The sequence below is a fragment of the Penicillium verhagenii genome (genome assembly GCF_028828195.1).
Source record: "Penicillium verhagenii strain IBT 33310 chromosome Unknown utg000002l_segment0_segment0, whole genome shotgun sequence".
Taxonomy (NCBI): Eukaryota; Fungi; Ascomycota; class Eurotiomycetes; order Eurotiales; family Aspergillaceae; genus Penicillium; species Penicillium verhagenii.
This window is the reverse complement of record NW_026643166.1, coordinates 3,568,920-3,589,832: the sequence shown is the minus strand read 5'-3', so window position 1 is coordinate 3,589,832 and position 20,913 is coordinate 3,568,920. Positions and strand designations below refer to the sequence as shown.

The 20,913-nt window shown below is 48.1% G+C and overlaps 9 protein-coding genes across 9 annotated transcripts; 5 read left to right on the top strand and 4 right to left on the bottom strand.

Moving 5' to 3' along the window:
* Positions 1-145: 145 nt before the first annotated feature.
* On the bottom strand, positions 146-2,467 carry N7466_001311 (mRNA-binding ribosome synthesis protein NOC2; the record flags this gene model as incomplete). The annotated part of the gene is made up of 1 exon (XM_057160709.1): positions 146-2,467. One exon carries the CDS (start codon positions 2,465-2,467, stop codon positions 146-148), a length of 2,322 nt encoding a protein of 773 aa, XP_057026957.1.
* Positions 2,468-2,704: 237 nt separating this feature from the next.
* On the top strand, positions 2,705-3,555 carry N7466_001310 (ESCRT-I subunit protein VPS28; the record flags this gene model as incomplete). The annotated part of the gene is made up of 3 exons (XM_057160708.1): positions 2,705-2,794; positions 2,852-3,088; positions 3,151-3,555. The coding sequence occupies 3 exons, from the start codon at positions 2,705-2,707 to the stop codon at positions 3,553-3,555; spliced, it is 732 nt and encodes a 243-aa protein (XP_057026956.1).
* Positions 3,556-4,593: 1,038 nt separating this feature from the next.
* On the top strand, positions 4,594-5,365 carry N7466_001309 (uncharacterized protein; the record flags this gene model as incomplete). The annotated part of the gene is made up of 2 exons (XM_057160707.1): positions 4,594-4,791; positions 4,856-5,365. 2 exons carry the CDS (start codon positions 4,594-4,596, stop codon positions 5,363-5,365), a joined length of 708 nt encoding a protein of 235 aa, XP_057026955.1.
* A 106-nt stretch (positions 5,366-5,471) lies between these two features.
* Positions 5,472-7,691, bottom strand: rok1 (RNA-dependent ATPase ROK1; the record flags this gene model as incomplete). The annotated part of the gene is made up of 1 exon (XM_057160706.1): positions 5,472-7,691. The coding sequence occupies one exon, from the start codon at positions 7,689-7,691 to the stop codon at positions 5,472-5,474; it is 2,220 nt and encodes a 739-aa protein (XP_057026954.1).
* Positions 7,692-8,350: 659 nt separating this feature from the next.
* N7466_001307 (F1F0 ATP synthase subunit g) lies at positions 8,351-9,206 on the bottom strand (the record flags this gene model as incomplete). The annotated part of the gene is made up of 3 exons (XM_057160705.1): positions 8,351-8,597; positions 8,687-8,771; positions 8,981-9,206. The coding sequence occupies 3 exons, from the start codon at positions 9,204-9,206 to the stop codon at positions 8,351-8,353; spliced, it is 558 nt and encodes a 185-aa protein (XP_057026953.1).
* Positions 9,207-10,611: 1,405 nt separating this feature from the next.
* On the top strand, positions 10,612-11,344 carry N7466_001306 (GNAT family N-acetyltransferase; the record flags this gene model as incomplete). Its single annotated transcript, XM_057160704.1, has 2 exons — positions 10,612-10,700; positions 10,765-11,344. The coding sequence occupies 2 exons, from the start codon at positions 10,612-10,614 to the stop codon at positions 11,342-11,344; spliced, it is 669 nt and encodes a 222-aa protein (XP_057026952.1).
* Positions 11,345-12,325: 981 nt separating this feature from the next.
* Positions 12,326-15,413, top strand: agdC (putative alpha-glucosidase; the record flags this gene model as incomplete). The annotated part of the gene is made up of 7 exons (XM_057160703.1): positions 12,326-12,539; positions 12,631-13,238; positions 13,292-13,535; positions 13,589-13,660; positions 13,713-14,201; positions 14,256-14,364; positions 14,426-15,413. 7 exons carry the CDS (start codon positions 12,326-12,328, stop codon positions 15,411-15,413), a joined length of 2,724 nt encoding a protein of 907 aa, XP_057026951.1.
* Positions 15,414-15,817: 404 nt separating this feature from the next.
* Positions 15,818-16,750, bottom strand: N7466_001304 (uncharacterized protein; the record flags this gene model as incomplete). Its single annotated transcript, XM_057160702.1, has 1 exon — positions 15,818-16,750. One exon carries the CDS (start codon positions 16,748-16,750, stop codon positions 15,818-15,820), a length of 933 nt encoding a protein of 310 aa, XP_057026950.1.
* Positions 16,751-18,745: 1,995 nt separating this feature from the next.
* Positions 18,746-20,109, top strand: N7466_001303 (glycoside hydrolase family 16 protein; the record flags this gene model as incomplete). The annotated part of the gene is made up of 2 exons (XM_057160701.1): positions 18,746-19,105; positions 19,216-20,109. 2 exons carry the CDS (start codon positions 18,746-18,748, stop codon positions 20,107-20,109), a joined length of 1,254 nt encoding a protein of 417 aa, XP_057026949.1.
* Positions 20,110-20,913: the final 804 nt, after the last annotated feature.

Below are 20,913 nucleotides of genomic sequence, written 5' to 3'. Positions count from 1 at the left end.
CAAAATGAACTTCTTTTTTTTGAAATGGCTGTAATGAAAACGAAAAAAAACGCCTGATTCTTTTGATGCGGAATATCCCGGTAGTAATAATAGATCGACATGAAAGATATACACAAGAGTAGTATGGAAATAATAGGACAGGTATCTATTCTTCTTCAAGCTCCAACTCGTCCTCGTCCTCTTCCTCTTCTTCCTCTTCGATCTCGTCCTCGCTCTCCATCTCTTCCTCATCTTCGTCACTACCTTCATCACTGCCAGCATCCCCCATGGTCTCATCACCACCGCCTTGCTTCTTGGCCTCGGCGCGGCGCTTCTCCTCTTCGATGCGACCCTCCTCGAGAATAGCAGCACGCTCCTCTCTCAGTTTGCGCTGGGTCTTCACGAATGCACCGAGAGGTGTAGTCTCCCAGTCGACATCCTTCAGGAAGTTCTCGACTTCAGTGCGGTTGCGGGGAGTGAAAGACACGTTCAAGCGACGCTCCTCAATCCAGCGGGCATTAGTCTCGACCTTCTGCACGAGCAAAAGGATCATCTGGTTGATCTTGGCATTCTTGTTGCCGCCATTGCGGGCAGAGACCTGCTTCAGCCAGCGCTTAAGGGAGACAACAACCGGGACAGAGAGTTCGGGGAAGGCAATGTGCTTGGACCAAAGAACGAAGAACTCAGATAGGAGCTCGGCGACCTGCTCACCGACACCGTCCTGGTAAATACGAGAGCGGAGGTAAGACTTCGGGGCACGGATAGCAGTATCGAAGTCGAGAGGCTTAATGGTGCTAGATCTGGGCGACTTGCGCATCTCAGCAGAGGTGAGGACCTCCAACAGAGCAGAGGCAAGAGGTATGTAGGTTCCTGTGGCGCGAGAAATGCGAAGCAGGGCACGGGCCATCTGGAAACGGAGTGGGAAATACTGCGCGGTCGGGATAAGGCGCATAGCACCCAGGGTGATCTGGACAACCGGGTAAATAAGTGGACGCAGAGCAGACTGCTTGCCAGCCTGGGCCTCGACAAGTCCATCGCAGTGTTGTGAGAGCACACGGGACCAGAAGTCGAGCGAGTGAACGTATTGCCAGTTGTAAATGGTTTTGTATGACTCCTTGGAGGTGTGGCGGGTGCTGTTGCGAAGGTGCATGGCCAATTGGCGGATGAAGGTGAATCCGGTGGTGTATGAGACGTTCTGATCGATGCCCCAAATCTCGGCGGCCGAGTTCTTCATCAGGTTCACGGCAGAGAGAGTGTGGACGGTGGTGTTGCGGCTTCCCTTAACCACACCCTCGTATGTGGCCTTGAGCACAGTCTCCTTGATACCGGCGTCGCCCATAATCATAAGACGACGGAGCAAGAGGAATGCGGTGATCCGTGTAGCATCAGCGGTAGACACATCGGCCCAAATGCCGACAACAGTCTTGATAAGAGTCTTCAAAACCTTGCGGAACTGGAGAAGATAAGGGAGCATGGGCTCCATGGAAGAGATGGTCAACTTCAGAGTTTGAGCATCGGTCAGGTTCATCAGAAGCTGGTGAACTGAGGAAGTGTGGGATTTGATCAAAGGAGTAAGGGTCTTGAACTTCTTCGAATCGAGGGAAACCTTGACCTTGCCACCTGCGGTCTCTTTGACAGGGAGGTGGTGTGCAAGAGTCTTGGGGACAACATTCAGTGCCGTTACCAGCACCTGGTGGTAGACATTGGGGTCGGAGATGGTGTACCTCTGCTCGCCAGCATCGGGGTCGTTGACATTGGCTGCGGCACGGAATGCCAAAACGGTCTGGCGCATGGCGCGGACTGAGTTTTGCTCCTCCATCAATTTCTGCCACTTCTTCACCATAGGGATAGTCAAGGTGTTGTCAACCAGCTTCTCATCTTCCTCCTCTGCTTCCTCTTGCTTCTTGGACTTCTTCTTCTTCTTCGCTGGACCCTCCTCCTCGCCGGCCTCACTCTCGCTCAACTCGTCGATCTCAGCCATGTCCCCTTGGTCACCGAAATCAAGTAGCTCTGCGTCGTTCTCCTTCAGGTATTTATAGAACTCGGGATCCTTCTCTTTCAATGATTCAAGCTGGTCCTTGTGCTCATCATAATCATTGGCATCCTCCTCATCACTACCCTCAGCCTCGGAGCCTGAGACTTCCTCATCCTGTGCCTGATCTGTCGAGCGCTTGCGCTTGCCAATCTTGGGTGTAACGTCCTTCTTGCTGGCCTTCTTCTTGTCGCTCTTGGGGTCGGCAATATCGAAGCCACCGGCAAAGAAGTCGTCCACATTCATGTCGGCGAAATCATTTTGCTTCTTCACTTGCTCGGGATCCGGGATGTTGGCTTCTTCTTCGGCTTCGCGGCGACTGGCACTCTTTTCTCTGCGCTTGTCTTTCAATACATGGCGTTGCTTGACTTTGGCGAATTCCTTTCGGCGCTCAAGTGTTTCTTTCAGATGTTTCGTGTTGAACTTCTTCGTCGACTTTTTCCCGCCGGCGGCCATGATGGACAATTGGTTCTGCGGTTTTCTAGCTTGTAGAGCAGATTAGATCCAGCGCTGAGAGAAAAAAAAATTTGGCTCGGGGAAAATCAGCGACTCCGCCTTCCCGACCGCCTTTGGCAGCTGGCCGATAAGCATCAAAGCTTCCTATCTCTCAGCCATCTGAACCCCCCACGAATATCCTGGCCTCTTTGTAATTCGGAATTATCTTCTTCTTTTTCTTCTTTGAGTGATTTCAAAATGTACTCCCAGCGTCCTCTATCATATGCGCCAACACCCTATAGCTATACTCCAGACCCGGCAAGGTCGGCCTCGATCAACCTCGATGAAGTATGTTCCCCCTCTCTCCATGGAATACAACGTACAGTCGAGCTCACCTGCCTGTAGGAAGTCAAATTGGTTTCCAGCTCAGGAGAACGCGATCTCTACGAATCTCTCGCTGAGATTTACAGCATTATTGTCACCCTCGATGGGCTCGAAAAGGCTTACATCAAAGATGTAGTGACAGAGGCGGAGTATACCGAGACATGCACGCGACTACTGAAACAATACAAGTCAAGTCTGGGTGATGAGACTGTTGCGCGAGAATTTAAGGACTTGGAATCATTCAAACAAACATGGGGTGTAAGCATGATCTTCAATCAACCCTGTACTTGAACTTGAGGCTCCTCTAACAATATCATCAGCTAGAATGCCCCCGAGCCACAGAGCGATTACGAATTGGTCTCCCCGCGACTGTCGAACAAGCTTCCCATAATGTACCCACATCCGGCGGTGGTGCTCAAGGAGGATCGGGAGCCGGTGCATCGGCCAGTTTGATCATGGCCGCGACAGAGAACTTCATTACCTTCCTCGACGCATTGAAGCTGAACATGGTGTCAAAGGATGCACTACATCCCTTGCTCTCAGAAGTCATCCAATCGGTGAACAAAGTCACTGATGGGGAGTTTGAAAACCGAGGAAAGATTATTCAATGGCTGATTACTCTCAATCAAATGCGGGCCACGGAAGAGTTAAGCGATGACCAGGCAAGGGAATTGGCCTTTGATATCGAGCAGGCTTATCAAGGCTTCAAATCAACTTTGAATTAACATATAAAAGCATTGATCAAGGCGTTCAGGTTGAGATGATTACACGACTGACGATTGATTAATCCTCTCCTCTATACGTTTTCCAGCAAACACTACTAGGTACATACTGCAAACCTAGGGGCGCTGCGCATACGCGCATCGCAATACCTGGTACCCAGATTCATCGAACCTCGGAATGTCATTAAAGATGACCTCGGGAGCGGTGGGAAAAGATGGTTGCTTAAGCGGATTCCAGAGAACTAGGGAGAGCCCTCTTGGATTTCGTACTTGGTTAGATTAATAAACCTATTTAATAAGTACATACCAGTTATGGTCACGGTAAATTTAGTGTTCTTCCGAAGCTGAGAAAGTTTGGTGATTCGAAGGGGTCGGATGGTTTGAAAGTACTGACCTGAGGCAGAGACTAAATAGCCTTCTTCTCTTTCCTAGGAGGAGATGCTGGTTCTTCCAGCTCTACCATTTTGTACTGTTGTGCTATATTGAAATTTGAGGTAGGGTCTGCCTTTACAATACCATAGAACAAGGTATAGATAGAAAGCATGGATTCCTATGAGACGTCTGTGACTGAACCAAGACTAGCTGGGTTACATTACTGACCAGTTGACCTTGCTAACGGACCGCAGCTCTCTCCTCAGGTCACGTGTATTTAGGTAATCACATTATGTAACTATACTAAGGTATCACGTGGGGCCAATGACGTCGGTGTCGTCTACATGAATCTAGAATCAACTCAACGTGCCCTGAGTTCAATTTTTTGGCGTTTCCTGGCTCTCAATCAATCCAGAATTAATATTATCCCCATGTGCCAAACTCATTCCTTTTCTCAAACTACCAAAATACCCGCCGGTTGAGGTGCATAATCCACCAGTATCAAAATCCATGAATTGCGAATCGCCAAAAACCACCATTCAAAACATTACAATTTCCAGGCTATACCCCGCATCGCAAACGCAATCACGGACCTCAAAGTGCTTTTGAATGTCTGTAAAAGGCCCTTACAATTAAATCATCATCAGCTACCTAGGTTTATACCTAATCATGCTCGGATTACTGACCCTTACCGCGATCCCGACGGTTACGGGGGCCGCGTTCGGAGTGAGCGAGCAGCGCAAGGCGAATCAACGCAAAGAAGATGCGCGGCGGATGCTAAAATTCAACATTGACGCTGTATGCTTTGGCGATACAGACGATGATCGAGATTTGAATGGGCGGAGGGTAGTCGTGCGAAACGACAAGGTCAGTCCAGACGCAATCGAACCTGGATTCTGTCTAGTAGATTTATTCGCTAAATACTTTACAGGTCTACTTGGATGACCTCGACCCTCGCAAACGCACCATCCCCTCATTTACCTCCCTAGCTTTCTACATCGAGTACCCCGAGCTTGAGGAAACCAAAGACCTAGATCGAGGACTTGGGTTACCGACCTACGTATCGGCGAACCCACCGCTGCTGAACTGGATATACGCGGACTTTGAAACACACGAGTTGAAATATGGAAACCGTTCACAGAGTGTGGAACACGTCGTTGGGCCATGGAACTGGACTGAGGATGAGATAACGATCACGCTGGAAGAAAGTGCTGGGTTTGTAGCGGTTGAGGAAGAAGAGGGAGAGTGGGCACTTTATTTCGATCGGGATGGAGATGAATTGGCGGAAGTTCTAGAGGAACAGGGGATGCTAGATTGTGCTTTTGTGCCGGTGAATCTTGTTAGACGGCCTGCAGAGGATCCTCCTGCTCCACCACAGCAGCAGCAAAAACAGCAACAGAGCCAAGGCCAAAGCTCTGAAAATGCGGAGAAGAAAGGATAATCATCTAATATAATGGATGATAGCCGAATGAATACGTTGATTATTATTTTAGTCTCTTCATGTACATTTTACACCACCTGACAAGGACTCGTAAATAATAAAATACTTAGTCCTGCAGACCGTTCCAGCTTCCGTCACTCAGATTGCCATCACTTGGAGCAGCCGCTTTTCTGTTACGACTGGCAGCAATAGCACCCTTCTTGCGGTTTTCCATGCGTCGCTCAAAGCCACTCTTGGTGCTGATTCTGGCTGCGCGCGCAGCCTTGCTATCATTCTTGTCATCACCGCCCTTGCCACCAATGTGCTGAGAGATCTGGCGCGCCTTGACACCGTGCTTCTTGAGTTCTTGCTTATCTTTCTTGCTAAGATCTGGCAAGGAATTCAGAAGCCATTTCTGGATTGACTTTCCGCCATCCTCGCCGCGGAGCTTTTCACTCACGTCAATAACATTGGCGATGCTCTTGACGTACGGAATATCCTCCTTCGTGTAATAAGTGACGGCGATACCACCCTCGCGACCAGCGCGACCGGTCCGTCCAACGCGGTGAACGTAAACAGCGGCAGAGTTGGGGATATCGTAGTTGACGACACCGTTGATACCACGGAAGTCGACGCCACGCGCGAGCAGATCAGTCGTGACGAGAATCCAAATCTCGCCCTTGCGGAAGTCGCGCATGATCTCGGACCGTTGGTTATCGGCGAGGTCGGAGTGCAACACGGCAATACGCGATGATCCACCAGCTTCGGCTGGAATGTCGTATCTCAATTCAGAATGTAGAGCAATTGCTCGGGGAATAGTTTGAGTGAAGATGAGGAACGGAGGGCGCAGGCGGACGTCTCCAGGCGACGCTGCGGCGGGGCGGAGGAGTTGTCGAAGTCCTAGGAGCTTACCCTGCTCTGTCGCAGCGTAAATGAGTCGATGCTCGATGTTGGGAATCGCTGAGTCTTTGAGCCCAACAACAACGCGGACAAGAGGATGGGGCGTGGTAGGTCGGTGATTGATGTTTTCCAAACGCTCTTTGATTGTCGATCGAGTAAGATCTTCAACATTGGACCCCATGGTGGCAGACCACAAACTTACGCGCAAATCCGGGTGCACACATGAGCGCCAGATGTCAAGTGTCTGCTCACGGAACAATGGGTCCAACAGCACATCAGCTTCGTCGAATACCAAGCTCCGTACCAAAGGCAGGTGGGCCAAGGGCTTCGTCTGGTTTGCGGATAGAGAATTCACCAACATCAAGGGCGTTGTAACCAATACGTCGCTCTTGGTGATCGGTGCGTTATTTTGTGCCTTCTTTGGTTTGTCGTCATCCTCATCCTCATCCTCTGATCCAGCAGATTCCTCACCATCCTCTTCAAGAACGTTGACCTCGTCGTCGTCGCTTCGCTCGACCACTCGCATGCCCTTTCTCATCAAAGTGACCTTCACACCAGTTCCCGCTACCAGTTTCCGGCCTTCGTTGACAATCTGACTGGCAAGCTCTTTGGTAGGAGCCACAATAACTGAAAGGATCCCGTGCTCATCTGATTGCGAATGGTGGTGTCGAACAATCTTGTTGATCACAGGAATCAAGAATGACAAGGACTTACCACTACCAGTAGGTGCGACAACCAGCAGGTCGGGCTCTGTAGTTTCGGTGGTAGACACCGAAGGATCAGCCAGAAGAAGAGGCAGACTGCCCAGCTGCACCTCCGTAGGCACAGTGAATCCTTGCCCAGCGACATTCTCTGCCAGTCGGCTGGAGATCTTGTATCTAGACCGCAGCTCCTTGAATGAAATTAGCGGCTGGGGATACATTCGTCTAGCACGCTTCATCTCCTTCTTGCTGAGAGTAGCGGGCGATTCTTCCTTCTTGGACTTCTTTTTCTTCTTAGATTCCTTCTTGGACTCCTTGACCAAGGCAGGCGGAAGCTGAATGTCATCCAGGTCACGAAGGTCGGTAATCTTGATTTTGTGCGAGTTTAGAATAGTGCGGCGTTGCACTTCATCCATAGAATCGTCATCATCGGACTCGTTTTGATCAGATGGTTTATCCTCGCCCTTGGCCGAAGCGGAAGGCTCAGATGAGGGTGCCACGGAGCGCTTGTTGGAATGAAAGAAATCCAAATCAGCGGTTTCTTCCTCGGACTCATCGTCAGCTGCAGCATTTGCACGCTTTCTCTTCTTCTTTCCCTGTTCCGATTCAAGCTTTTCACCCTCTGCAGTTCTGAAAAGCTGCGGGTTCGCTGCTTTTCCAAACGAAGGAAGTCGGACAGCTGGCTTTGCAGCTGGCGCAGTCGACTTGAATTTTGTCGACCGCGTTAATAATTTGAAGGCATCCATGTTGTCAGTCGTGGATACTTTTTTTTTTTTTTCCAGAGGTTGCGAGCTGCGGACTTTGATATTTTGGCGGAAGAGAGAGAAAAGTTGGTCCACAGAAAAAGGCTTTCCGGGCCAATCAGAATCGATCAATGAATATCGCAGATCACCGCGGATTGTAGACTCGATACAACAGCACGTAAAACATGAGCGCGGCCCCGGTAATAGTATTAAGAGTCCAGAAGTGATGTAAACAGATACAAATGAGAAGTAAGATTATACCTGTATTAATAGACATGGCGCTGTGTGTTTAAGTACTAGTAGTAGGAGAAGAAAATGAAGCAGTACAAGTATCCTTAGAGTAAAAGAAGGGGAGTTGCGACTCTATGTCGCAAACAAAGGAACAGTACCTTCACCAGTACCTTCACCAGTACCTTCACCTAGTACCTTCACCTAGTACCTTCACCTAGTACCTTCACTAGTACCTTCACTACTAGTACAGATTCTACATGTTCCAAATTTCCACGTCATAATGTCTGGAATAACACAAATAGATTGTAAAAATATGATTCTATCTCAGACAACAGTTTTATATTCCATCGTCTATCATACAGAGCTCAACACGCAGAGGTAAGGCGAACAAAGGAAAAGAGGAAAAAGGACGAAAAGGTAGTTTTCAAAATCTAGTGGTGGGAAGCAGCCTCGCCGCGGTAGCCGATCAGGTTCCAGCGACCAATCATCTCACCAACGGTGAAGAAGCCAATGACCTCAGCAGCGGTGACACCGGCAAGGGCAAGCTCCTTGGGGCTAGCGTTGCGGACACGGGCCAGGAAGTTCTGGGGGGAGGGGAAGCTGAGGGTCTTGAAAGTAGCGGGGTTGCGGGCGACGTTGATCAAAGGCTGGAAGTAGGACTGGAAAGTGGCCAAGTTGCTAGAGAAAAGGTTTCAATTAGTATGGTGCCTAGCGAAGGGAGCAACGAGGGGATGGGTCATAGATTGAAGAGACCGGGGCAAACATACGGAGGAGCCATGTTTTGGCCACGGAAAACCAGACGACCGAGCTCAATGCCGACCTTGGAGTAGTAGAGGGTCGGGGGGATCATGGCTAAAAAGGTGGTTTAATGTTAGCCAATGCATTCCACGGAAAATTGCACAGTACCCTTTCGAGGGCGGCCGAGAACATCCGGGACCATCTAGGCAGGAGTGTCATCGTAGCAATGAACAGAGCCAAGGAGTATTCCATCAATCATGTCATATCCTTTCCAGTGTGCATCGAATACAGGGCTCCGATAAACGGGGGAGGGAGTTTCTTACAGTCGACGAACGACACGACCTTGCCGACGGGGCCGCCGACCTTGCGAAGGGCAGTGGCAGCATTGGAGATGGCCGGACCAGCGGCAGCAGTGGCCTTGGAAAGACCCTCCTGAGCCTTGGAGGCAGCCTGAGTAGCCTTCTCCGAGGTGGATGAGGCGTGTCTGACAGCGGTTCTCCGGGTCAGGAACTGCGATTGCCGCAGGACGGCACGGGTGGCAGCGGGCATTTTGGTGAGACTGTGGGGAGGAGAAGGAGCGAAAATTAAAATCCAAGCACGGGTCACCCAAAGCAGTCACTGATAGAAGGACAAGGGGGTCCAATGGCGGTTTAGTCTGGCGCAACGACAGAGACCAGATTCTGCGGATTCGCGGCTCGGGAACTTCAGGGAAGTGAGGTCACGTGCCACCTCGTCCGATGTGCCTGAGTTGAAAAGTAAACAAAAAGAAGTATCAGAGATCTTGCTAATTTCGACATTTGATGGGGGAATTTACTTGAAAGAATTGAAGGTATCCAATGGGTTTAGAACAAGACAGAGAATAGGACAGATTCAATCATTACATATTTTGCTGGGAATGAAGTGGACGCTTTTTCCCACCGTTTTGAGGTGCCCAGGTGGTTCCTGCGTCTGTACACTAGTGGTAAATCACCACTATCCTTGCATTGAATAATGTCAACATTGAGACAAGCCTTGGAGATGGATTAAGGTAGTACTAGGACCTAGGTAGTTCAAAGTTCTCAACTCGCAATTATCAATTGATGTCAAAAAAAAAAGAAGAAAAAAAAAACATAATCTCATAGAAATTTCCGTGTAAAATATGATTCATTTTACATGTACTAGTAACCAGTTATACACATGCTTGCGGCGGCCGATAGAGGCCACCCCTAGTAGGTCACATCTCAATTTCAATTTCTAACTTCACCGCCCTGTTTCCAGATGTCCCGTATTGTATTTATCATATATAGGAAGATCTTAAGGGATTTGATCTAAATACGGGTCACTTTTAGAATAGAGTTAAGAATAGACTTGAGAATAGACTTGAGAGTAGTCTTGAGAAGGGACTTAAGAATGGATCAATTATATGACTAGGATCCCAGCCTCTCTTTCTTGCCAGTTGTTGTGATAATTTACCTCGAGAAAGCACTTGAGAAGTAATATAATATAGCATTATATATAATACATAGTGTTCAAGGACTTAATGTATAATGCAGCGCTGAACATCATGGAGTTCAAAAACTAATGAAAATTCAAATGTTTGGAATTACTCGTAATTTACTTTCTCAGGATGTGACCTAGGGGTCGCAATACAGCTGGCAACCGGGGAACTTTACCCGGGTGTCGAGGTCGACACACATGCATGCAATGAAAGACAATCATTCAATAATTGCAAGCCTTTGGCTTAAACACTCAAGTGCTCAAAATTCGACATGGCCTATGAAACTGACTAGTAGTTAGTTAGTTAAATTTTAGTCATCTATCTCCAGGGCCAATCATTTTCTGGCATAAGCTGACATCTGGAGCTCTGCAGATGAGTAAAAGATTCAAAAAAGGGGGCCAAGGCAACGGCCCTACACCTTGGGAATCCATTTTTAACCATCTCGACCCCGTGGACAGCAAGTATAAAAGACTCATCATGTCTGAGGGGGATTTTCACTACGAGCAGAAACGCCTGGAAAACGATCTTATTGCTTTGGAAGTATTTGATGCATGTACCAACTGCCTGTGGGTATTTCCCCGCTCGACAAAGCTGACTCTGAGATGCGCAGCCAAGCATTCATGTGACCAGGTTCGCAGAAGAGGTCAAAAACAGACCAGAAATTACGAAATATGTCGTCTTTCCTGAAATCAAAAAGGAGAGTGATCTGAGAGCAGTCTACGATGGTATACGTGCCTCACCAGCGGACTGCCTATATGCCATTATAGATAAATCATCAACCGTTGAAGAATATGCCGGAACAATCGCTCTGACTTCCACAGACGTCACCTACGCAACCACAGAAATGGGCATCATGGTCTTCGCAGAATTCCAACGTTCTCATGTGACGACCAACGCGATTGGCTTGCTCCTCCAATATACCCTGGACCCGCCGTCAGCTGGTGGTTTAGGTCTACGACGTGTGGAGTGGAAGTGTCATTCTGAAAATGCGGCATCCCGAAAAGCTGCTTTACGCATGGGGTTTGAGTTTGAGGGCATCGCGCGGTGGCATCGTGCATTTGCAATCGGGAGCCCAGTGGAGGCTCTTGAGAAGAGAAACGGAACCCAAGGAGAATTACCGGGGAGACATACTGCTTCATACTCAATTGTCTGGGAAGAATGGGATGCAAAGCGATCTGCGGTTTTGGCACAAATGGAGCGGAAGCACTGATAGGTATCATTGGATATACTCAGTGCTAGTAAGTAGGTAGTACGTATGTCAGAATGGTATATTCTCGGAGCATTTTTTAGATCTCTGCCGCGGGAAATGAAACGTGTGTTATTGATCCTATCGGCTCTCAATACTGGTTACACGTCTGCAACAGGTCTTATGATTCCATTTGTCGTATCACGGTGGAACTCGGAGCGAATAAGCTTGTCAAACCCACAACTATAAAATGACCATGTGCATTTGCGTGCATGCTAGAAGAAAACAACTCCTCTTGAAGGTCACAGATCTATTGACCTGTAACTTGGAAGAGACAAACCTCAATATACTTGAAAGACTCAATTTGGAGTCAGCATAAAGTGAAATTGATGAGACGTGTACTGTTAGGTAGTATAGATGGATGGCAACTACCCAGGTTGGCAGCTCGTGTGTCAACCCTAATTCAACGTGTTATACATGGCCCTCTGTAAAGCTTGTTTATGCCTGAATAGCTGCATAAACTCAAGTTTCATTACCAGAATTCCGAGTTTCGTCCGTCGGGTCTCAAAAGATCAGGAGGCAAGGGGGGGGGGATGATTATATCCAAGACCCTGCAGATTAGCCAAGATCGGCAAGCCGGTATTTTCCCGCATCCTCGCACCTGCAGTAGATAGAAAAAGTTCTCGGAGGTGGAAATGAGCAAACGAAGAGCTTGAGGCATGATCTAGAACTCACCGGGCTTGGTATTATATACTACTAGCCTTGCAGAAAACCCATTGAGGATCAGAACTTGTCATTTATTTTGCTTGCCAATCATTCTCTTCCTCTTCCAAAGCTCTTTTTTGTCTTCTTCGTTTTCCTCTTCCTCTTCCAAATTTATCCCTCTGCATCCCTTCTGTTTCACAACTCAAGAAGCCTGGTCTCTTCACTTTACTTCAACTCTGATACACCCCACGTTTCTTCCCCTTGCTGATCATTCAACGGCTTTGCAGTTGAGCTGTCAGCATGCGGGGACTACTTCTGTTTCTGGCGTCCATTGTGGGCGCTGCAGTCATTGGACCTCGAACCGATGGTCCTGATCAATGCCCTGGCTACAAAGCCGTCAACATTAAAGAACATGACAGCTCTCTCACTGCTGACTTGGTTTTGGCTAACGATGCTTGCAACTTGTATGGCTCTGATCTGCCAAACCTCTCGTTGCTTGTGGAGTATCAGACCGGTAAGTCCCACTTGTTCCCTTACCTCCCTCGCTTGAGGAAGAACAAGTACCTAATCAATTCAAATTTTATTTTTTTTAAAAAAAAAAACAGACAATCGGCTCCATGTTTTGATTCAGGACGCCGATGAAGATGTTTATCAAGTTCCTGAAACTGTGTTGCCTCGCCCCTCCTCTCAAAGCACTCACCGTGATAACTCTGTCCTTCGTTTCGATTACCAGCCTGAGCCATTCAGCTTCAGAGTCCTCCGTGGTGATCAGGTCTTGTTTGACACAACTGACACCAACATCGTCTTTGAGACTCAGTATCTGAATCTGCGCACCTGGCTTCCCGATGATCCCAATCTATATGGACTGGGTGAGCATTCTGATTCACTGCGCTTGCCAACTACGAGCTACACTCGCACTCTATGGAGCCGTGATGCTTATAAAATTCCCGCCGGCACAAACCTGTATGGCAACCACCCTATCTATGTGGACCATCGCGGGAGTTCAGGTACTCACGGCGTATTCTTCTTGAACTCCAATGGCATGGACATCAAGATCGACAAGTCCTATGATGGCAGACAGTTCCTGGAATACAATACTCTGGGAGGTGTATTCGACTTCTATTTCTTGGCGGGTCCGACCCCCAAGGATGTGAGTATGCAGTACTCGGAGATTGTTGGCCTTCCTGCCATGCAGAGCTACTGGTCCTTTGGTGTAAGTTCATTTGATGACACGGAAAATTTGACATCTAATCTGACTTAATCTAGTTCCATCAATGCCGATATGGATACCAGGATGCGTATGAGGTAGCTGAAGTTGTCTACAACTACAGCCGTGCGCATATCCCGCTAGAGACTATGTGGACGGACATTGACTACATGGATGAGCGCCGAGTGTTTACCCTGGATCCCGTGCGATTCCCATTGGAAGAGATGACTGAGCTGGTAAACTATCTCCACAAACACGACCAGCATTATATTGTGATGGTTGATCCGGCTATCAGTGATAGTGGTGCGTATATTTTAATGAATCGGAAAGAGTAAAGATTCTAACGCGATTGCCAGACAATGGTGCTTTCTTCAGAGGCAAAGAGCGTGGTGTTTTTCTCTATCGTGACCAGAACAACGTCTATCAAGGTACTTTTATCTTAGAAGCTATTATGAGGACAACAAAGTCTAACTTTCATAGGTGCTGTTTGGCCAGGAGTGGCTGTCTATCCCGACTGGTTCAACCCCGAGACCCAGGCTTATTGGAATGGCGAGTTCCAGCGGTTCTTCGACGAAGAGAGCGGCATTAATATTGATGGCCTATGGATTGATATGAACGAAGCCTCCAATTTCTGTTCCTGGCCATGCAAGGACCCGGCAGATTATGCACAGCAAAACGGCCTTCCTCCACTTCCTCCTATGGCTCGTTTTCCACCTCGTCCTTTACCTGGTTTCCCCAAGGACTTTCAACCGGGACCTGGTGGACCCACAACGTCAAAGCGATCCCTCAATCTGAACCATCGTGACACCAAGGGCCACAAGGTTGGGTTGCCTTATCGCGACCTAACTTCTCCTCAATATCAGATTGCCAATGCTGCTGGGTCTCTGAGCAACAAAACGATTGATACTGACATCATACATGCTGGCATTGGGTATGCCGAGTATGATACTCATAACCTCTATGGTACCAGTAAGTCTCTTGACTTTTTTTTGTTTCACTTGCCATTATTTCTAATATATACAGTGATGAGCTCCGCATCTCGCGAAGCCATGCTCTTACGCCGCCCCACGGTTCGACCCTTGGTTATTACACGAAGCACATTCGCCGGTGCTGGTGCTCATGTCGGCCACTGGTAAGAAACCCAAACTGCCTCTTGCGAGTATCAAACCTTGACTTGGTTATGTACACTGTAGGCTCGGTGACAACCGCAGCGAATGGGACAAGTACCGTATCTCTATCGCCCAGATGCTCCAATTTGCTTCCATTTTCCAAATTCCCATGGTTGGATCCGACGTCTGCGGCTTTGGTGGTAACACTACTGAAGAGCTTTGCGCACGCTGGGCTACCCTCGGCGCGTTTTACCCTTTCTACCGCAATCACAACGAACTGGGTAGTATCCCGCAGGAATTTTACCGCTGGGCTTCAGTTACGGATGCCGCCCGCAAGGTCATCGATATCCGCTACCGGTTGCTTGATTACCTATACACATCTTTCCACCGCCAGACCGAGACTGGCGAGCCATTCCTCCAGCCACTTTTCTACGTAACCCCCAACGATGCGAATACCTTCAACAACCAGCTCCAATTCTTCTACGGGGATGCAATCCTGATCTCTCCAGTTCAGGACCAAGGTCAAACGTCCGTCGACGCGTACTTCCCCGGTAGCGATTGGGAAGTGTTCTACGACTGGCACACCGGCGAGAAGATTCAGGGAGGTCAAACAATCACGCTGAAGAATATCGGCATCACCGAAATTCCGATCCACATCCGTGGAGGGTATATTCTCCCCCTCCGCTCTAAGAGTGCAAAGACAACAACCGAGCTTCGCCATCGTGGCTTCGAAATCGTTATCGCACCGAACAGTTCTGGCTATGCAAAGGGTCAGCTGTATCTTGATGATGGCGAGTCCCTCTCTCAGGATTCTACATCCACAGTTGACTTTGAGTATAAAGATGGTCAGCTGAAGATCGATGGTGACTTTGGCTATCAAGGCACGGCCGCTGTTGTGGATTCTGTGACTCTGCTTGGTCAAAGCCACAGTCATGTTCGTCGGGATGGGGACTCTGATGACGACTCCCAGGATGCAGACTTTGATGAAGATGATTTCTTCAATACTGACCGCCAGGCTTTGACTAAGTCTGTTCATATTGTTATGATGGGTCCTGTCGTCATTGATATCTGAAAAACGGCATCTGATTTCTGATTTCTGAGTTGTATTTTTTATTTGTTTTCCGAGGACTTTGTTTTCTATTTTGGCATGCGCCGTGTTGGGAACAACACAGCTGCGGGGGCCATTTTAACTTAACATATTATAGTATGATTCACGATCGAACCACAGTACAGTTTTTAGTTTACTATTGATTAAGAAAGGCTTCAAATTTTTATTCACTGTCTGTCGACTTTGAGTACCTTGTATAGATGTCTACGGCGTACGCTAGTTAGCCATGGGTAATATAATCTAGACTTTGAGCCCGGGGGTTCCCCATGATTCCAATTGATTCAAATGTTGAAGCAGCGTCTGAGGAGCCATCAACTCATACAGGCCCAATCAATCTTGCAAAAGGTATAAATCTTGCAGTCCTGGTCTCAGAGCCACCAGGTCTCAAATTCCGATGCGTACTCCTCATATCCATGTGCCCCTAGCAACCTTTGAACTCTCGACCTCCACTCGCGTGGTTTGTAATAGTCTAGCAGATCCATGCCACTGCTCATTCGAAACTTGGTCCGAATCCATCCCCGTGGGAAAAAGCCCGCAGCCTCCCAGTCAATAATTCCAATTCTCCCAGTCTGGGGTATATGCTCCACGATAATGTTTCCCGGCCCTAGATCGGCATGATAGAACACGAATTTTGAGCAGTCCATACCCATCAATTCACATGCCCGGCGGAGATTGCAGGGGGAGTAATCTTTTTCTGCTCCGTTTTTAATCAGGTAGTTTTCCAGTACGTTTTTTCCATCCACGCCACAAAGGGTATTGCCTTCTCGACATTCGAGAAACTTGCATGCGTCCACTATGGCGTTCACGTAGTGAGATTTCCAGTCCCCATCGAGAGTGGGCCAGGCTCTCTCGAGAGTTCGACCGGGAACTCTACTTAGGAAAAGATAGTACCGGTCCCTGCACTCTGTTTCGTGTAAAGTTGTGGGGAGAAGAAAATCGGGTTTCTGTTTGTGAACAAAGTCTAATGTTGTGGCTTCTGCTGTTGTGCCGGGGATCCTGATTTTGACCTTGCAGAAGGCATGGTATCCTATCGACCAAACCGCAGAGCTATCCCCGGCATCGTAGACTAATTTGATTTTCGGGTCATCCGTGGGTAAAGGTACGCTCGGAGGCGGTGGGATGGGTGCATTGGAAAGTGTATAACTGGTACTGTCATCTGGATCATACCAGGTCGACGTGTCATATGGACCCTGAGACCGGTGAAGAAGAAGAGGACCGATAAGCCATGTATCTGTATCTATCTGTGAGATTGACTCGCGAACAGGATCAGGGTCCACCAGGGTCTGGGGTATGCAAGCCATGGGGGGGTTTCAATTATGATCTTGATATATAGAAGGTGGAAATCAAGGGGGTGAATTGTGGGTATTCATTTGCCTAATACATTTTATACACGTCTACTGGGGTCAAACATCAACAAACCAAAATTGACGCTGCAGTTACCTAATATGGGCCAATCATGGGCCCGTTGGGCTGCAGGTGAAGGTTGTACAGCACATGTACATATGTAGCCTAGATGGCAAGATAACATTTCAACCAAGACTGATGACTATTATATTCTGCGCCAACTTGATAAACGGTTTTTTTTTTTTCGAGTACCTGTCAACGTTGAAGATTTGAAAGTCGGTGTGTAAGCCCCCTTTGAGCTTAGTAGGTTCAGGAACCGAAATCTTCAGGCGCACGGATCATTGAGCCTCATTTATTTCCAAGGTTAGTAGTAGCAAGTCATCTGACCATTTCCTAATTTTTCAACAGTTAGCTTGGGTATATTCTTCTGCTTACGCATATGATATCATCAATCAAATATTGCGCTTGGACAATATACTAACGTTTTGAGGCTTTTGATGTATGTACGCTGTTTACTATTCTGTAAACTTGTCTATATTCAATGTTGCCAAGTAGTGAAACACATGTGCAGGAGACAATAAGAGATAAAATGACATCTGGACTAATGACCTGTGTCATAATAGCCCGTGCGCATTTTATCTTCGGGCCCGAAGCCAAGCAATGGTTCCTGCATTTCAACCCAAACATCTCAAGTGCTAGAGCCTAGGACTATTAATTCCCTTAGGTTATGGAAAGATAAAATAAAAATGAGAAACACAATAACCGCAAGTTTTTTTTTTTTTTTTTTTTTTTTTTTTTCCACAAGGTCAGGCGGTTCACCGCTAAAGTTACCCAAAGTTAACTAGTGAACGGCTTCCTCCGTGTTGGGTCGCATCGGATTTAGCAAAGAGCACGGGCGCATAAGCTGGGTAATCGGCAAGTTGGAAGCGAAGGTTGACATATGACTTGAATCTATTTTAGCTCCTCTTATTACTAAATATACCAATACGTACCATATAACCATCCAAGGTTCAGTTCCGTAATTTGGATACAGAAAAAGATGGCTCATCTGCAAGTAACTGTAAACCTACTAGTATACATAATAAAGGACATGTGGGTTTTCACGGTGTCTCGGATCGGGTATTTCCTACTTGGTGGGGATCCAATGGGGAGGCTAGTGAACAAGGGACCTCGCTTATGGATACGGATGTAGGCGATGCATACTCCATATGGCAAATGTAAGAAAAGACAAAAATTCCAAAATTCCAAAATGCCAAAACTTGGGTATTCTGTAACATGATCGTCCGGGATGATCGGACGATCCTCATTCTACTATGAGAAAATGGTAGTTTACTATATACTGAACTCGAGTTGATATAAAGGGGTTCCAAAGTCAAAGTTCCAAAGGGGAAGAGCCAGGGGAAAATAAGAGAAAAATAAGAGAACTTATGAACCAAGGTAGAAGGGGCTTGGATGTTCCAGAAGAGAAACAAAGAGGTGGAAAAAGAAGTAAAAAAAAACCAAGTAAAAATACATTCAGGTCCCAAGGGAACAAATGTCTCACGCTCTTCCCCAGCAGCTCATGCGCTGACTCCACTTGAGATCCCTGTGGCAAAGCCGCCACGCCGAGGACCAATCACCATCGCCTGCTAGAACCCCCCCACTTGACTAGTAGGGGATGCATCCCTGATCTCAGCCTCCTGCTTTTTGATCTTTTGGATCTTTTGGATCCAATGTATTGTAAACTGTGGAAAGTGTAAAAACCACAGTGGAGTCATATTGCCTGTGCTGAACCCGGGGACACTAGGTTCGATCCACTTGTCACCGAATTTGTTTATAATCCCATCTGTTTCCTCCCATTTCCCTCCCTCCCACTCTCGCTCAGTACTTCTTCAACCCTTCCTCTCGCTTTGTTGCAGTCGAGCATTGTTGTTTTATTTTTATTTTTATTTTTTATCTCTTTTTATACAATAATGCCTTCTCTCATCAAGTTCGCGGCCGCCGCCCTCGCTGTGGCTCAGGCTTCTGCTCAGACTTACACTACTTGCAACCCGCTTGACAAGACTTGCCCCGCTGACAAGGGTACCACTGTCGGAACTCAGACCTTCGACTTCACTCAGAGCTTGGATCAGTGGACTACCACTGCCGGCACTGTCGATACCGGCTCCAATGGTGCCGTCTTCACCGTCGCCAAACAGGGTGATGCCCCTACTATTGAGACCGACTTCTACATCTTCTTCGGTGAGGTTTCGGTCGTCATGAAGGCTGCCCCTGGTACCGGTATCGTCAGCTCTCTCGTTTTTGAATCTGATGATCTTGATGAGATCGATTGGGTAAGCATTGACATTCCTCTAATCTCCCCCACACATCCCCCCGCATTCCTGGCTTTGCTTTTCTCTTCTTCCCCCACCTCCTACCTCTCTCTTTCTAACACCATATATAGGAGGCCCTCGGAGGTGATTCCACCACCATTGAGACCAACTACTTCGGCAAGGGTGATACCACCACCTACAACCGTGCTACCTGGGACGCTGTTTCCGACCCCCAGGACACCTGGCACACCTACACCGTCTCTTGGCAGAAGGATGCCACAACCTGGTCCATTGATGGCAACGTCGTCCGTACCTTGACCTACGACGATGCTACCAGCGGAACTCGTTACCCCCAGACCCCCATGCGTATCCGCATCGGTATCTGGGCTGGTGGTGACCCCACCAACGGCGAGGGTACCATTGAGTGGGCTGGCGGCGAGACTGACTACTCTGATGCTCCCTTCAGCATGTACGTTAAGTCCGTGTCCATCACCAACGCCAACCCTGCCGAGTCCTACACCTACAGCGATACCACCGGCTCCATGGACAGCATTGTTCTCGGCGGTGCCGCTGCCCTCAGCCAGACTGACAGCACTACCTCCACCACCTCCACCTCTTCCTCCTCTAGCTCTCAGTCGTCTGCTACCACCACCACCACCACTGTTCCCACTACCTTGGCCACCACCACCCAGTCTTCCACTTCCACCAGCACCGCCCAGGGCTCTACCACCTCTACCACTGGCAGCAGCTCCAGCAGCTCCGGCTCAGAGACTACCTCCGGCTCTGCTACTAGCGGCTCCGGTTCCGCCACTACCTCGGGCTCTAGCTCCGCTGCTGGCTCGGGCTCTGCCTCTGGTTCCGGCTCCAGCACCACCGGCTCCAGCTCTGAATCTTCTGGCTCCACCTCCGGTTCTAGCACCGCCGCCAGCGCTTCCCCTACCTACAACGCCGCTGTGAACATGGCCTCCAACTACCTTGGACCCATTTCCATCCTGGCCCTCATCACTGCTTTCCTCCAGCTGTAAAAAAAAGACTTTATGACAATGCCCTTAATTACGCCTCCGTTGATGAAGCAAACCCGCACTGGGCTGGAACCGGTTGTTTCATTTTTGGAAATGAAATGAGGAGAGGGGATTGGATTGGATATTCTGTTTCATGTGCTTTTTGTGTATCTTTGTCCCCCTCGGTTCATATGGTGTCATGTATCTTCCCTGCCTTATGATTCTCATGTTGTACCTATCTCTATATACTATCTACTAGATCTTGACTTTGATCTTAACCACTAATATATTCTCCTCCCTTCTGGGTCATCAACCTTTTCTTCTGCTTGCTGTATTAGTACGTAGTGGGGAGGTGTAATCTTGACTTGAGCTCACCCTGCAAATTGATTAGTTCCTGGAAGGTTTGTCTCGAGTGTCAGTGTAGGTGAATCCTGGCCAATCCTGACAGGTCATGCAAGGGCGCGTGTCCAGCCAGTCACCGTCCATGGATGAATGCTATTGTTTATTTTGGGCAATTTCCATCTGCGCTAACCCGCATTTTAGAACTGTAATGCTTAGCGGCATGACATTGTGCATTGTGACTGTGAACAGTGTGACCGGAGAGCCCCTTTCAAATGATAACTTGTGTCTTCAAGTGTTGGTCTAGTACTATGTACCGACATGTCCAGTATTGAAATTATAATACAAAATCCAATTGAATTTTAGAGATTCCATGGTCTATAGTAGCTCTAGAAGCAAAAAGAAGAAAGAAAAACTCACTTCTTGCTGCTCATCCATGGTTAAAATCGTCCAAGTCCGGGTATATTTGCCTACTGTAAATACCAGTTG